The sequence below is a fragment of the Microcebus murinus genome, chromosome 13 (genome assembly GCF_040939455.1).
Source record: "Microcebus murinus isolate Inina chromosome 13, M.murinus_Inina_mat1.0, whole genome shotgun sequence".
In the NCBI taxonomy this organism is placed as follows: Eukaryota; Metazoa; Chordata; class Mammalia; order Primates; family Cheirogaleidae; genus Microcebus; species Microcebus murinus.
The window spans coordinates 57,494,492-57,512,576 of record NC_134116.1 but is presented as its reverse complement, the minus strand read 5'-3'; the positions used below and the strand labels follow the sequence as shown (position 1 = coordinate 57,512,576).

At 36.4% G+C, this 18,085-nt stretch overlaps 1 protein-coding gene across 1 annotated transcript in view; it reads left to right on the top strand.

Annotated features, from left to right (window-relative positions):
- The window catches only part of VWA8 (von Willebrand factor A domain containing 8), a 328,282-nt gene that overhangs the window by 139,635 nt on the left and 170,562 nt on the right, over window positions 1-18,085 (top strand). The window contains exons 20-21 of the mRNA XM_076009415.1: window positions 40-111; window positions 16,266-16,342. Of these exons, the coding sequence (XP_075865530.1) occupies window positions 40-111; window positions 16,266-16,342 (149 nt within the window). The remainder of the gene's footprint in view (window positions 1-39; window positions 112-16,265; window positions 16,343-18,085) is intronic.

The window sequence follows — 18,085 nt, the reverse complement described above, 5'->3', positions numbered from 1 at the left end:
GATTATGCAAAACACAACCTCTGGTTCTTTTTCCTCTAGCACATGATAGTGATGGAAGATATGCTCAAAGACTTTCTTCTTGGAGAACACTTATTATTGGTTGGCAACCAGGTGAGTTATGGCTGGAACTCATATACTAATGAATAAATGGTAGCAATTGTTTAAAAACAGTAGGTTTGTTCTTGTCAGAGTTAGTTTTTAGAAATGATTCTTTTTCCAAATTAAATGACTGGTTTAGTTAAAGGCCAAGAGTGTACTACCTTCTAAACTTCAGAATTACCTCAAGGCTTAATTTGCCCCTATTCAATCCCCATCAGGTTCTATCAATTCTACCTCATTAGTATCTACTCTTCTTGTCTACTCTGTTACCCTAGCCCCAGTTATCAGCATCTATCACTGGGGTTACAGAAATAGTTTCCTCCCATAGCTCTACCCCCACCTTAGGCCCAATGTGATCTACTTTCCACTCTGCTGCCAGATTGTAAAACTAAAATATGATTGAATCTCTCTTGTTGTTTTGCTTAAATTGGCTCCCCATTGCCTTTAGGTATAGTCTGAGTTTTCAGGATGGCATACAGTCCTACAAGATCTGGCCTCTGCCTACCTCTCTAGTCCTAAGCCTTGGCCCCTCCTATCTCTCTGCGTTGGCCTGAGGCACTCTGAGCTTCCTTCACTTTCTTATCACTGCTCTGGTCCTTGGTGCAGGCTCTTCCTTCTGTATGGAACATTTCCTTGACCCCTTCCCATGTACCCTGCCCCTAACTCATAGGAGGGAGGCTTTCCCTTGTCCCTAGCTAAGTTAGGTTTCCTCTGCTTCTATTTCCATCTATCTCCCTTTTATTACACTAGTCATATGGTACTGTATTTGCATGTGTTAATAGAATGGCTGTCTTCCCAATTTGTCTTTATGTTCGTCGAGGGCAGGGACCATGTTTCTCCTGTTCATCTCTGTCCTGGGTTCCTAGCATGGTACCTGCTGCATAGTAGATATTCCGTATATGTTTATGGAGGGAACAGATGGATATTTTATACTTAGAGGGTTCTGATAATTTTTCTTAATTGAATTATCAGATCCACAGCAAGCAGCATGTTTGGTTTTTTAAATTGGCCTTAAATTAAAAGTAACAAGGTCTCCAAAGTAGTTTGGTCTCTATTTTTCTTCTTTTTTAGTACTTACAAAAACCATACATATTCTTTATATATTTAGCCATTCAATCTTATTTTAAAGTGTTCATTTTCTTTTTAATGGGCCAATTGAGTGGTTTACTGGTTATGTGCATAGGTTTGGAAGTTAGCTAACTAGAGGTTCAACTCTTCTACATATGGCTGTGTATCTTTGTGCAAATTGCTTATCTTACTAAAACTGAGTTTCCTGACGTCTAATCTGGGAATGAAAATAATGAATACTCTTTTAGGCCAATGTAAGGATGACTTGAGATAACACATGGAAAGTACTTTGACACAGGACTCAGTTCTGCCAACTAAAAATAAAATCTGTATATCACTGTATAGCTTAAAAGTACTTTAATATTCTCTTGTTTCATTTTTTCTAAACAAGAATTAAAAGTAGAACAATAAATTTTTCATGGCCCTTTTTTTCCCCACTATTTGAAAAGTATTACCTACTTTTCTTTCTCATAAGGCATTTTTCCTGATGAGAGTATATACCAGAGTGGGAGGATGAAGATTAGTTAACAGTCAGTATTTGGTCTTTGAAAATGAAACCCAGGATGTCAGGGTCTCATCTCACTTTGAAAAACAATGACTCTGTGGACATTTAAGTCTTATATAGCCCATAGTGCTTCATGAGCTTTTTATAAGTTAAACTCTGGCACACTCAGTGTGTCCTTTTCAGAACCTTTGTCATCACCTGAGTGGCCTTAGACACAGAGGCTGTTGGCATCTCAGCCACAGCAGACCAGCACAGCAAAGAGAATAGATCAAGAATATATAGGGCTTGGGCTTGAGGAATAAATTTTAGAGGAATAGGCTTTCAAAAGGAAGGTTCCTAGAAGTTAAGATATGATATGCCAGTGGTTTTGAAGTATCTCAGATGGTATTGATGCCCTAAGAGTTTGGTGGGTGGAATGCAGTGGGAGTTTCTTGGCAAAGGTAGTACTTATAGTTGAGCAGGTAATAGAGTCAGGGTTTCAGGAAGCTCTTCTAGGTTAAAAAGTTGACATTAGAACCCCGCCAGTACTCAGAGAGACAGGGAGCCTATTCTAACGTCTGGAGGATTAAGGAGAGCTATGTGGAGTGAGGGGTGATGTGAAATAGAAACTTGCTTATGCTTTGTGATAAATGAAGAGGCTGTGAAAGTGTTTTGAAATTATTCTATAGTGGCCAGGCGCGGTGGCTCATGCCTGTAATCCTAGCACTCTGGGAGGCCGAGACGGGCGGATTGCACGAGGTCAGGAGTTCGAAACCAGCCTGAGGAAGAGCAAGACCCCGTCTCTACCATAAATAGAAAGAAATTAATTGGCCAACTAATATATATAGAAAAAATTAGCCAGGCATGGTGGCACATGCCTATAGTCCCAGCTACTCAGGAAGCTAAGGCAGCAGGATTGCTTGAGCCCAGGAGTTTGAGATTGCTGTGAGCTAGGCTGATACCACGGCACTCACTCTAGCCTGGCAACAAAGCGAGACTCTATCTAAAAAAAAAAAAAAAAATTCTATAGTGCTATATAAACGTTGGTGTTGTAAAATCTAATATGCTACCTCTCATCTGTTTCCAGTCCCAAAGAAGGGACCCAAGGGCTAGGCAATGGGGTGAATGGGGTGGAGGAAAAAGCAGCTACGACTCTATAGATACTTGGTTGCATCTGGTGGGGATGGGCAATCCCAATGATTTTCAAACCTGTCTGGAGTTAGTTCAGGAGGCAGCTGGGTATATCCTGCAGGTTGAGGATCCTCAGGAGCAGCAAGGCAGGGCCATGGGTTATACAAACTTCTGTCAGTCCTTTCACAAACTTTATCTGTGGTCAGCAGTTCAACCCCTGTTCTGCCAGCCTCCACATTGGAGAAAGAAGAGTTGACAAAGGAATCTTGTATTCAGTATAATTTGCTACAGTTAGCTGGCCTTTTTCATATCAGAAGAGTTTTCTGTTTTTTCATTATAAACCTCTAAGACCATTAGTGTCATATCATAGTATCAACATTGAAGGAACACTTAGATTTTGTAAATAAATTCTGTTACCTGTGTTTTCTAGTGAAAAAGTCATAACTATCTTAGACCGTCATGTGATGTCCCACTGTGCTTTCAGTCTCATTCCTCCCCTCAAACTCTCGTCCTTAGGTAAATTAAACTCTCTTGTTTCCCAAATATATCCCAGCCTCTGGCCAATATATCTTGGCCAGAGCACTTGAACTCTTCTTTCCCCTATTCTTTGCCTGTCTGAAGCCCTTCAATTCACAGTGTGGTATATGGAGAGGAAGTAAGCTGGGAATCCAAAGACCTACCTTCTTGTAAAGGTTTTTTAACTTTCTATGTGGTATTGATTAAATTGCTATTCCTCCTAAAAGGGCCTTTTCTTTTCTTATTTCTTATTTGTAAAATTATAAAGTTGGAATGAATATTTTCTAGGGTCCCTCTAGATGTAATATTCTATAATATGCTTCTTTAATGAAGTATTCCCAAACACTACAGCTTAAAGGTTTGACTCCACTCTCTGAACTGTCATAGGTAGTGATTTATAGATTTCTTATGGACTTCTGTTAGACTTATTGGTCTGCCTGCCATCTCTATGAAAAAGAGAGCTCCTTGAGAAGAATCTTCATTATTTTTGCATTCTTTCTGATGCCTTGCGTGAGGTAGACATCCAGCAAATCTTTGCTGAATGAATTACTGGATTTTAGAGGACTATTTAAAATAAATTCCTAATGAGTAGTCAAAATGCTTTAGAAATAACTTGAACTTAAAATTCAGGCTTAGTTGGATTATTTTTAGGGGATTCTGAGACAAATTGACTGAATTTCTTCTGAGAGCTTACATTTCTTTAGTGAAGGAAATAGATGAGTTAAATAGAATCTAGGGACTACGTACTGGGGAGTAAATAGTTAAGTAGCCCATTTAGCTAGATCTGGTGCCACATGATAGGATCAGAGACTGGCAGCATTATCACTAAGACAGAATAATGAAAAGCTAATTATTTTTAAATTTCTAATTATAATTAAGTCCTGATTAGTATTTAGCTAATTAAATGGTACATAACTTTGCACATGCTTGCATTTACCAGGCCATGGAGTGGCAGTTAGACCAAGGTGGCTGGTTAAATTCTAAATAGAACTGTTTGAATACTTTGGCTAACTTCAATTTTTTTCAAACATGTTTGCATAGATTTAATCTCTGTGCTAAGATCTTAGAAAGATTTTATGGTTAGACTCTTGGCTGCTTCCATTTGGGGGAGGTATGAGGTGGGTACAAAGCCACCTGTAGTATTCTTTGGCAAACATGGTACTCTGCAAAGCTGTGCTTTGCTAAGAAGTGGTGTGAAGGTTGTGTGCTTTCTTTCTCTGTGCTTTCCTGAGTCCTGATGATCTACAAGAGTTCTTTTGTTAAGAATGTGTACTTTTCAAGTTATAGTAACTCAGGTTCTTATTCAATAGCTTTGAAAATGATCTGCTTCATTGATAATGGTATTTCATGCCTCTCAATATTTAATGTACCTTCTCAACTTCCATCTTGCAAAACAAGACAATTAAAAAAAGAAAAGACAGGCAAGGGAAAGGGCAGGTGGTAGGTGGAGGACTATGGACTCTCAGCTCTCCTAGGGTAGTGTTACTGATGTTTTCACACAAATACAAAATGACAGCCACCTGGGAAAATGCATATTTTAATCATATGATTTATTTTGAAACTAAGTGAACTATCATTTGTAGCAATTGATCAGGCTCTTTCCTTTCTCTCTTTCTAAAACATTAAGTGATAACTACTCAAAAATAAAAAGTCAATTGGAAGTGAAGCTTTAGGGATTAAATATTGACAGAGAAGCCAATAGTGGATTGGTATAATTATACAATAAAATGTAATGAAAGCTTTTAATACAACTGCCTGTGGATAGATACAGTCCACATAACCTTCTGTTGCCATCTAGAAACTGGCTGAAGTCCATGAAAGAAACTTTTCAACAATTGAAATTGTTTCTAGAGATATTTCAGAAGATTGTTCCGTTACCAGTGGCAACTTTGACAATGAGGAAATGAAAAATTAGTGTTGATTTTGAAGTATCTCAAGGTATATAATCTTTATTTAGACCAATCTCACCTTTTCCTTGCACATAATATTATCTTTCCTAAGAATCTATGATATTAGACATCTGTTGGGAGGCTAAAAACAGTCCCATAGACACTATTTGTCATAGCAAAATAAAGTAAGTGGCTGTGTCTTATTTATAATAATATTAATTTTTTTAATCGTTTTTATTTTCTGTGTGGGATTTTGTGGCACAGCACATAGTCTTTCCAGTAAGTGAAGCAGAATTACTGCCTTTGAGCCAAATGGGATAGGCTGCCCTCAAATTATACATGTTTGATGGTCACTTAAGTAAGATACAGTGCTGCATATTGCAGAACCACTTTAGTATGCTGTAACACGCATTATTTTCAACCTACTGTAATTATAACATATATACCTTTCATGCAATTAGGAATTTCATGCTGGTCTTTTTTGTTTGTTTGTTTTTAATCATAGCATGACTTTCTATTTAACAAAAAGAGAGATAGCTATTTATTTTCTAGCTAGTGATGCTTTTTCTGTCCCAGCTGTAGTTTAAGAATAAACTTCCTGCCTTCCCCACCTCCCATATCTGCTTTGCTTTTGACTTGTTGAATCGTATTCCATTTGATATACAAAATATTTATTGTGAAAATTTGACATTATAGAGTCAGCCTAAAGGACCTCCTTTCTTCTTGTCTAAAAAAGTCCTTAAGAATAAATCTCTGTTTTTGTATCAGAATACATGAGTTTTGAGAGACTTGCATTTATCAGATATTTGAGGGGAAAAATATTTTAGCAATGTGGTGTTCTAAAATGTTCAAGTGCCTTTACAGAAGAATTATTTTTAAAATATGCATTTTTTTCTTTTTAGAAACGAAAATTTAATCATTTACATATCATAATATCTTGGTTTCTGATATTATATAAAAATTCAAAGCAAGTCATTAAAAGTTAATTTATATTTAATGAGGCACAATGAATAATTTATAATCATTTCTACATGAATATAGTTCAGTAAAATCATTTGCTAGGAGTTTGTCAACTTTTTTATTAAGCCAGCCTTTTGTGTCATTTTACCAAACAATAACAGTCTGGTAAAGTTTTTATACTTAGCTTTGCTGTGTTCCAGTCTATATGTTTTGCCCTTACCAAAATTCTAATGCATTATGTATTCCTTATCAAATAAAAAGCCAGCACTCTGGCTGATTTTCACACAGGATGCCTTCTCTAACCTTGGCTTTCATGTTCTTCATGTTTTTACATTTCTGATTCTTTAGGTACTCATTTCAATTCCATGGCAGTTTCTGATCTATCAGCGGTGAGGTAAATCTTAGAAAGAATCTCATAATTTTATTTTTCTTCTAAAAGATGGAAATGGCTCTACCTTGCCTCCCATAAAAAATCCCCTTCGTAGGACAATACTCAAAACCACGAAATATCTGGCTCCAAACTCCTTTTATAGTTCTAGTTCTTTCAAAGTATAGTTTCTCACCCTTCCTAAATTCAACATCCCCTTCTCCTCCATAGCCATTTTTCTTGTTTGCTTCCTATAGTGCCTCTTCCCCCTTACCTTTGCCTGCAAAGATCCTGCTGATTTTCAAAAACTCAGATGTCTTCTCCTCTACGAAGCATTGGTTAATCTCTCCCAAATGGAAATCATTTTGTTTTCTTCTGAAGTTTTATAGTGTTTTCTCACTATGTTGATTCAGTTTTCTTTTGAAATTGTTGTGATCTGTATTTGATTTCATCTATAATTGGTAATAAGTTTCTTGCGAGCAGGATTAAAAATGGTAATATTTGTATGTTTTTACAATTTCCAGTGCACTTTATATCATCTCATTTACTTCTATAACAACCCTTTGAAGTAAACATTTTTATTTACCACCTTTTTCAAATAAGCAAATCAGTTCAAAAAGGTTAAAATATTTGTTCAAGATCACATAGCAGAGTTAGGAGTTTGATCTCCAAAGCTCATGCTTTTTTTCACTACACCACATGAATTCCTATACTATTTATAGTAATAATAACAACAATAATAAAATAACTAACTTTTGTTGAGTGTTTATAATAGGCTAGAGACTATGACTTACATATAGACTAAAGGACATTTACAATTTTTCTATTATGCAAAACTTGTATACATTCTAGAAAAAGTAGAGTATGTAATATACTCCCTGTCCCCATCACCCAACTTCAACGATTAACAGCATTTTGTACATTCATGTTTGGTCTATTCCCCTAACATATTTTATGTCATTTTTAATACATATTCTTTTGTATATCATTTTTCTTATGGGTGTCTCAGCATTTATCTCTAATATAACCACAATTTTATTATTACACCTAACAAATTAACAATGATACCTTAATATAATCTGATATCCTTTATATTTTCAGTTTTTGTCAATTGTCTCAAAAGTGTTATTTTACATTTGATTTGTTCCAAGCAATATCCAAAGCCTGATCACTAAATTTAGTTGATATGCCTGCCAAGTCTCTTTGAAAGAGGAAAAATATACTCTCTTGTTATCTTTATCCCAAGAGGTATTGACCTGTTTTCATGAGCATACATATTTTATTCAGAATTATACCACTATTGACAAACTTCCACTGAACAAATATTTTTTAGAATAAACTTTATTAAGCAAATTTAATTTCTTGATTAATTTACACAATGAAATTAAACCATATCTATTTTTTCCAGGCTGGGAACAACTACTACGTTCTTTTCAGACTTTTTATAGCATTTGATTTTTTTCCACTCTTTTATACACTGTGAAAGTCAATAAATATATATTTAATGCCAACCAAGTAGGACTCTATGAACATTGTTACTGTACAATTCTTTGTATCTCATTCCATCTATTAATTTTAAGCTTACTGTGATCATGGATTTCATTTTTCTCCTGGTAGAGGTTTAGTAAGTGTTTGTTGAATTGTTTAATATTGAGATACTGTGAATATTTTATTGCCAAAATTAAAAGAACGTGTGAATTTTACTAATTAATAATTTGAACTAAGCCCTGGCAGATTGCTACCAGAGCACCATCAGAAATATACCATGTTGCTATGACAGCATAATTGTCTAATATCTGTAGAGGTACTGAACAGTTTGTCCAGTAATTTTCTTGCCTGTGTCCCCATCTGGTAGCGGCAGCAGGGAATTTGATAACTAAATGTGCTGTGCTCCTAGTATCTCCAGTGGCCTACGGGTCCCAATGCTATGAAATACTTGTTTCATCAAATATAGTGCCTCTCATCTTTATTTTAAATTATTTCCTGTCCCTTCTCAAACCCCTTGGTTAGCTGAGTTACATGAATGACAACCTGCAAATTCTGTGCAATTCTGTCACATTCTCTCTGCCATTTTTTTTTCTGTCTATCCAGTATTTCTTTGTGAATATTCTTCTGGCATTTATTTTGAATCTGTACTTTCTTCTTGTAGACACATTGATTTTTTTCCTCCTGTAATATTTGTCATGACTACTTTGGTTGTACCTAATGGCTGACCACACTTACCAAAAGTATATCTTTGCCATTTTTAGCAACACAGTATTTCAAAGGGAAATTACAGGGATGTAGATTTTATTATTCCTGTGTGTAAAGGAGGATATGACTTTGACAGGAAGCTTCATAAGTTAGTGTATTTTAGAGCTGTGCAAACAAGTAGTGTAATTGAATATATGTTTTCTCATCTGACTTTCTGAGTACTCTCTGTTGGCTCTGTTATATGGAACCCATTTATATGAATGTTTAGAATTATTTACTATTCAATTTTAATAATAGTTTTTCTGATTACATAAGTAATATGTATTCATTGAGAGAATTTGGAAAATAAGAAATTTTCAGTAATCTTATAGCAGTGATCTCTTATTTTGTCACAGGATTAAAGAATACTTTTATAAAATAGAGTTTAGAGATTAGCTTGTTTATGCCCTCTTTATAAAAATGAACAAATCTATTTGGTTCAGATAGGGGCAGAAATTGCCATCTGAGAGGGAATAAGCAAGGATTATGGTCTAAGTCTCTTAACTCCTAGTATAATGTATTTTCAGGCATGTTAAGCAAAGAATTAGAAGGTTTAACATTTGATGGAAATTTTTAAGTAAAATAAAAATGCAATGAGAATTTATTTCTCCTGATTTACTGTAATATTAGTTTGTTATTTTTCACTAGTTGGTATTTATTAATGACATTCATATAATAACTTTTCTAACAAGGAAATTAGGGCACTATGCAAAGAACATCTCTAAATATTACATAGACTGAACCAACTTTATTAAAGAATTGAGAGGAACTAAAAGATCCAAAGTAAAGATGTTCCAGAAAGCATGTGGGAAAGCTGAACATTGGAAGTGGCACTCATTTGGAGTCCATTTAAAAATTTGCTGCAGAAAAATTGCAGTGAGCTATAATCACACCACTGCACTCTAGCTGGGACAATGGAGTGAGACACTGTATCAAAACAAACAAATAAACAAAAAACAATTACTGCAGAAGAGAAGATCTGGATTGGCTTTCTCACTGTTCTTTCTCCAGAACTTTGGATACCATGCAGAGTTCCTAGACACATGTTCTAGGCAACGTTATAAGCTTGGACTGGCTGATCTTTGGCTCCATGACATCAAGACATAAACTTTCATGCAAATTAGTTCAGGGAGGATGCCTTCTGACATCCTGTTTTGCAACATGATGAAATAGAAAATGCAGCCCAATCTGTTGAGTCAGAATGGATTTGTCTTCAAAATCCCATTGCATGCAAGGTTCTTAACTTCTTAGAACTTAAGTTTACCTCTCTCCGAAGCAGGTACATAACCTCCCATTCACAGGGCTGGCATGAGGATTCAAGTGATTATGCACTGTGATGACATTTATGCATGTGCCAGAGGGCTCCATAAATGGTGATTTCCTCCTCTTTGCACAAAGGGAGCAGAAGGTTCTTGGAAGAGGTTTCTACCTCTTTTAGCAAGAGTGATTCACATAACTTCCTTTTTTTCTTTTCCTCTCCTTTCCTGAAATTTTAATAGTTATTATCTGAATGTCATGTGCGAGTCATTGGTGATAGAGACCTGAATAAGGGGATGATCTGGCCTCAAGGAGTGTCTACTGGCCAAGGCATCTGGCACATTACTGAAGTATACTGTGATGAGAATGGTTCAGGAAGCCATAGGAGAGAAAAACATGGAGCAGGCAGACAAAACGTAGGAGAACATTTCATCAGAAGTCTGGGGCAGGGGATGGAAGATGATAGATGGGGAAGGATGGCCTATTGTAGTCAGAAGAAACCGTAAGAGCAAAGATGTGGAGGTGGGAAGGTCATTATTCTGGAGACAGTGGCTGATAGGAACGTGTTTGAGAGAGATTCACAGAGGGCTGACATAGCAAGCTCACAAGTTTACCTGCTGTTGCTGGAATCCTTTAAGGCCTGTTACTGATCCCTCAACATTTAAGTACCAACATTTAGTCCAAATCCCATTCCCAGGCTAATTTACTCTTTGCCTGTTTTCCATTCCTTTTTCATCCTTTTCTCCTACTCCATTCCTTTCTCCTCCTTCTCCCAATTCCTTCTCTTCCCATGGAACATGGATAGAGTTTCCTAAGTTCTATATTTTATTTTTTTGTCCAGGAAGAAAAGCCCAGAAGCTCCTTTTCTGTAAAGGATTTTACTGCTAATCTCTCTGAAGAAACAGTGTCACTAAAATAACAAATCTGGGAATGTTATAAGAATCCCAGAATCCTTCAAAGTTCTTACAGTCATGGTCCCTAGCATTTCTCTTACAGAAACTGGAAACATATTTAATTCCCATCCTCAGTTTGATTCCTGTCTGTGGAGTTTAAGTCTCTACTTCTCCTAACCCTGGAGTTAAAAGGCCTTCTGACTCTCGCCTCTGTGAGGGTCCTTCTGAGGCGAGGGGCATCACAAGGAAGGGAGGAAAGCCCCCTGAACTTGCCAAGTGGGTTCTTAGCCTTGTGTGAGAAAGAAATTGAGAGGGAGCCAACTAGCTACAGGGAAGCTTTATTGAGACAGAGATAGGCAACTGACCCCACTCCACAGACGGAGTAGGGGTCCTCTCCCGAGAAGGAGTTACCTTACGGGTTAATGGTAATGTTTTTAAATGTTAAAAAAAAACCCATGTGTGACCAACACTGTCTCATAGTCAGGCCATAAAGGTTAATCATAAACTGCTTTCACAGAAAGGTAAGCACAGTTTGTAAGGCATCCGGCGTAGTAATTCATCCATCCTCGGGTGGGCCTGGGCCAGTAACTTGCTGGCGACTTCCTTGTCCAGGGTGGTTAGGGTTCGTATGGGTCAAAATGGCTGCACTCAGGCTCTCTTGACCTTCCTTTTCTACCTCATCCCTTCATTACTTCTTTCCAGTCCATTGTCTTGAAGAACACAATGAGACAGAACAATAATGATACAAGTAAGCATCATTCTCATGAGATAATTTATATTTTTTAGGGTCTCTGATTCCACAGGCTTCTTCTCCCTTTTTAAATTTTCACTATTACCTGCAAAAAGAGTTAATGATGTAAAAATGTATCATTTCATATTAATTGTTATTAAAGGATACAAGTTATCCTTTATACAGAATAATTACTAGCAAGTAAAGAAAAATATGCACAGGAACAAAATGAAAATGTTAACAGATTTTTTTATAGGAGGTGCACATTGGGTGATGTTTTATTTTCTCAATCTCCCAGTGAGAAAAATGAGTACGTATAACCTTACAATGGAAAAATAAGACACTATTTTTGTATTTATTCAATTAAAATAATCCTGAGGATTTTCTGTTCTAGGCAAAAACTCTGATTAGAAGGAACAAGTCACAATAACTGGTTCATTTTACTCAGGATATTTACAGAAATTCTTTCTTAGATTTTGCTTTCAGCATTTCCTCGAAGGAATTATCAGAGCTCCTTAAAGTGAAGTAGGAAGCAGCCTAACGAAATCTCTATTTTAGAAAAATAACTAAACAAATTGTGGATTGTCCTGTTATGAGTCTGGAGGTAGGAAACAAACTTGAACCCTTTCCAGAAATCTGGAGGGGAGGATGAGCTACCCTTGAGCTGAGACAGTGAATTGGAGAGGAAGGAGCAGATATGGGAAGCAGGCACTTCAAAGTAAACATACCCAAAATTAAACTGCCTGTTTGTAACTAGACTTCCCCCCCCACCCAGCAAATCCACTTCTCCTCCCTTTTTCTCCTGCAGTCTATACCCCACCTCCAGTCCATCACCAAGTCCCATGAGTCCTTTTTCCTAAATATCTCTTAAATGTATCCATTTCTCTCGACCCCTTAGTTTAGGCTGTCATCACCTCGAGCTTGAATTTTTAAAGGAGTTTCCAAACTGCTTTCCATTTTACTCTCTGCTAGATCAGAGTGATTTTCCAAAACTGAAAATCTGATCCTATTACTCCTTTGCTTCAGTGGCTTTTTTGGTGCTTTTAGGAAACAGTTCAAACTCTTTTAAGTGGCTTCCAAGGCTTTCTCAGAGCTAGACGTCACCTTCCTTTCTAGTCTTGTTTCTTATCACTCCCTTCCTCACTCCTCTCTAGCCTGTGACATCTCACAAACCTATCCAGCTCTCCAGCTCACTATTACCCACAAGTCTTGACACATTCTGTTCTATCTGCCTGGAACACTCCCCCTTCTCTTCTTTCCCTGTACCTCTTTAATTCCTTTACATCTCAATTTAAACATAAATCTGGGATGGGCTTTTCTGAGCCCTTAGGTTAAATCTTCAAGCATCTGGGAGCCCCATATAATAACACTATATCTATTATATTCATATTTGCTTAATTGTCTGGGTTCCACACTAAACTCTAAGCTGTGACTGTGGCCAGGGATTGTAGGTTTTTATTTACCATTGTGTCCAGTTCAGCTGGTACAGTATGGTAGCATTAGGTATTCAAATAGTTGATGAATTAGACAAGGAAGGTGGGGAGTAGAGGGGTAAAGGAAGGAAGAGGAAGAAGGGAAGGAAGGAAAACCAAGCAATGGAAGGAAAGGAAAAAAACTTAAAAGTTTTGCAGGTAGGGACTGCAAAGATATTAGTCACATTTTGAATGATGTCAGGGGAAAAAATGGAGGAGTCAAAAATATTCTAAGATTCTTTCACTGAGTAGCTGGGTATATGGCAATGCTGTTATTGGGGTTAAAAAGAAAGAAGAGTAGGTTTGGGTGGAAGCGTAATGAGTTCAGTATGAACATCTGGTACAGAAGTTCCATGGACAGTTAGGGATGGGGATATCAAATGGAGCTTAAGGAAGAAGTGAGAGCCGTATGTGATTGCTGAGGTCATGGGAGTGGGTGAGATTTCCCAGAGAGTATATGGAGCAAGAAGACAGCTGAGGTTGGCTTTCTGGAGACTCTAACATTTAAAGAGACACTGTAAAAGAGCTCCTTAGTGGCTGCTGGGACTCCACATCTCATTCTACATTTACGGGACTTGTAAACAGCCCATCACTCCTAAACAGTGCACTGCTCAGGAGGAATTTGAAAGAGGTGTGGCTGATTCAGTCACTGTGAATGTGGACTGGGGGAGGAACTCCCTGATAATAGCTTTTCATGACTTATTTCTTTCAGGAAATCCTTTGTATTTCCAACATTATAATGCATTTATGATGTTTGCTTTTCTCTAGGATCGCTGAATTCAACAGAGCTGAAAAATTAACACAGATATTTTAACTCATCTGAATTTCTCTATTTAAAATTTTATGTTTATTGCAGCATGCCATTTAAAGCTTATGTACCTGTTTAATTTACATAAAGATGTGCAAATGTAAATTTCCCTCTTTGTGCTTCTGTGTGAGGCTTAAAACTATTTTAGGTGGAATCCGGTGGGATACTGAAAAGATTCCTAAAGGATGAAGTGATCCATTGTTCTTATTTTAGTGAATTTGTCAATTTGACATTGAGATCTAATAACCTTGAATCAGAATTTTCTAGGTGAAATAAATTGGATCGTTTATAAAATTTGCCCAGCTTTTGTAAGTCCATAACGCATCACAGATTCCATTATTCAGCATCTTTATTAACGTGGACACAGTTTGTATTTCACCAAAAGTTACAGCCCTTTTCCAGTACTTCCCAAACTCCGTACGTTCATTCATTCATTTGACAAATATTGACTGAATGCATTCTTTGTGTCAGGCACTGTGCTGGGCTCTGCGGAATATAGTGATAAACAAAATAGGTGTAGTCCCTGCCCTCCATGGCATTCAATAAATAGACATTCACTTCATTTGAATTTTTATCCTTGGTGCTTGTAGAATGCTTTTTTTTTTATGAGATATTTGTGCATGTAGTAAAAATATCAGTAATAATGTCTGCTTAACTGGGCTCCTGCTATTGCTGCTGTGCTCTATGCATTGCCCTAATCTGCTTAATTATTTCTTTAGGATGGATCCTAGAAGTGGAGAAAGAGATAATTTAAGGCTCAGATTACTAAAATCAATTTCCAACTGAAAGAAATATATAATGTAGGGGCTAACAGTGTGAGCATCAGAAGCACACAGACCTGAATTTGAGTCCTGGTTCCGCTATGATTAGCTGTGTGATTGTGTACACGTTGCTTAACTTCTCTGAGCCTTGATTTATTGATTTGTGAGGTTAGAATAATCACACTACCTACCTCATGGGGCTGTTGTGATGATTAAATGAAATAACACATGAATATACTTAGCATGGGGCCTGGCACAGCACAGGCTGAGTTTCCCTTATCCAAAATGCTTGGGGCCAGAAGAGTTTTGAATTTCAGATATTTTCAGATTTTGGAATATTCGGACATATTTACCAGTTGAGCATCTGAGCATTCCATTTAGCATGACCTTTGAGCATCATGTCAGCACTCGGAAAGATTCAGAATTTGGAGCATTTTGGGTGTCTGATTTTTGGATTAGGGTTGCTCAACTTGTGTAAGAAATCAGTAACAGTTATTTTTGCTATCACATATGATATAAAACTCAGCTTTTTAACCACTTCTACTCTTCTCACACTTCTCACACTCCTACTCTTCTACTTGTCAAAAGATTTACACCCCATTAATTATATTCCACCTTTAAGTGAAATCTTTAATATAGGGAAATAGCTTGGGGGTGGATTCCATTTTTAACAGTCTGTCTTCTGCAAAAGGGCAGCAACTCTCAGCATCAATAAGTGGTAAGGAAATGAGGGCATTTCTAGGAAGAGCACACATACTTGAGTTTTATTAATATACCTTGGTTATAATTTTAGGTTTCCAGGGTTTTAAAGGACTGGAAAGTGGGATACAATGAGAAGAAATGAGTGTTTTATGACAGCAGAAAAAATGCAGTATTATATTTATCTTCCTGTAACTGAAAACCGTACCTCTAAGGATATGATTAGAGAAATCATTGTTTTATACTTACTTGATCACATTTGATGGCTTCTTCAAATATGAAATAATCTTCAGTGTAAAATTATAAAACAAAAAAATAAAGATGTAGAAGGCTAATTTATGGATTTCCTTTTAAATAAGAATAGCTTAGGCTGGGCGTGGTGGCTCACCCCTGTAATCCTAGCACTCTGGGAGGTTGAGGCGGGCGGATTGCTTGAGGTCAGGAGTTCGAAACCACCCTGAGCAAGAGCGAGATCCCATCTCTACTATAAATAGAAAGAAATTAATTGGGCAACTAATATATATAGAAAAAAATTAGCTGGGCATGGTTGCACATGCCTATAGTCCCAGCTACTCAGGAGGCTGAGGCAGGAGGATCACTTGAGCCCAAGGAGTTTGAGGTTGCTGTGAGCTAGGCTGACGCCATGGCACTCACTCTAGCCTGGACAACAAAGTAAGACTCTGTTTAAAAAAAAAAGAATAGCTTAGAAATAGTATGTTTAGAGGTAAATTTTTTCAAAAACCTTTATGTCATAGGAGATATACTGTATATGTTTGCCAGTTTGGTTTACATGAACAATAAACTAAAATAGTACAACTTTGAGAAATAGGAAAATTCTTCTGGTTTAGCATAAACTTACCTCCAAACAAAAGCCTTTTTTTTTGTTTGTGTAATTACAGGGTGTAGGAAAAAACAAGATTGTTGACAGATTCCTTCACCTGCTCAACAGACCCCGAGAATATATCCAACTGCATAGGTAAGAGTATTAGACCCATAATCTCTCAAAATTTGATGTAATCATTTCTTTTTTCCTAGTACAATTTAAAATATTTTCTTAAAGGCTTATTTTATAAACCACTTTCATTTCTGTTCTTCCTTCTTTTAACGCTTCTCTCCTTAAAAGGTTATAAAATGAAGCAAAATTTATTTTTAAAGTGACTAATGCTTTCTAAACATGAATTAATATTTTGTGGACAGAGAGTGATGCACATTACATTCTAGGAGCAGAGCTCATCAACATAAAGGCTCTTAAGTTAGAAGAAAAACATGTAGAAACTAAGCCCGTTTCCTAACAATAGCTTGCAAGGAGAAACAAACTATATGAATCTCGGGTGTGAGATAAGGAACCCAGAAATATGGAAGAAGTATGTTATTAGTTGTCTACTTGCCTTCCTTAAAATACTTTGTACATTATTTAGTTTTGTGTGGTCAGAATGCTGGTTCAGGGATAGCTTTTAATCAAATAGATGTTCTCAACATGAATTGTTTTTAGCTTATCACTAAAACTGTTCCAATTTTTAAATAATAAAATATTAATATAGGCAACAGATCTACCAGAAACAAAAGAGAAAAAGAGAGAGACAGAGATATAAGTCAAGAAATATATCCAGTAATAAGCATCTTAAAACTATCTTAGATTGTTATTATTTTAAACCAGGAGATAAAAAATATTGTGTAGTTGAAAGAACATTGAATTGAGTTGCAAGAAATAGTTTCTGATTTGAGTCCTTTCACTAAATGATTGTCAGTTCTTGAGAGAGAATTATAGGAGAATAGAAGGTAGAGTTAGTAGGTCAAAAGAGAAAGAGAAAAGAATCAAAGGGAAGCTGAGATATGGTCAAAAACTCCCTTTTGGGATTTATTCCTCTGGCTGTGACAGAATAATGCTACCAGATTAGCCCTACCACAGTAAAGAACTATAAAAACCAGATAGAATTTAACAATACTGGGAAAAGAAAAGCTACCAGGGATCTGTGAACTGAACAACTATCAGAGTTCCTACATGATTGAGAACCTTCGTTATTGAGAACCCTGGTATTCAGAAGATAGCCTCTATCTACGCTTTAGAAGTAAGACTAATCTATCCCTAAAATAAGAGCTACTCTATACCTATTCTTACAGAGTTTAAAAATAAGCCTTGAAAAAGAAGGATGCTTGCTATTTAACATTGTTTTGGAAGTTCCTTTGCATACAGAATGGCTTTAAAAATAAAAAGGAATGGATGTTTGGGGAAGCAGGGAGAAATGCCTTGAGAAGATCAAGGTGATTCAAAAGTAAATTGCTGTGTACCTGAACAAAACTTAACACCCAACTAAGGAAGACTGCAAAATCCAAACACTCAACAATATAGAATTCATAATGTCAAGCATTCAATAGAAAATTACTAGACATAAAAAGAAACAGGAGAATTGGTCAGTAGAAGTAGACACAAAAATGGCAGATGATAGAATTAGCAGACAAGGACTAAAAAAGTTGTCATAAATATATTCAAGCATTTAAAGGGGAAATAATGAACAAAATAAAGGGATAATTAAGAATTCTTAGTAGAGAAATGACAATCCTAAAAAAGCAGTTTGACATATAAGCAATGTAGTCTCAAAGGAGAGGAGAAAAAAAAGGACAAACCAATATTTGAAGAGATAATAGTGGGAAAAGTCTCAAATTTCATAAAAATCATGAAGTTACCAATCCAGGAAGCTCAATGAACCTCAAGCAGGGT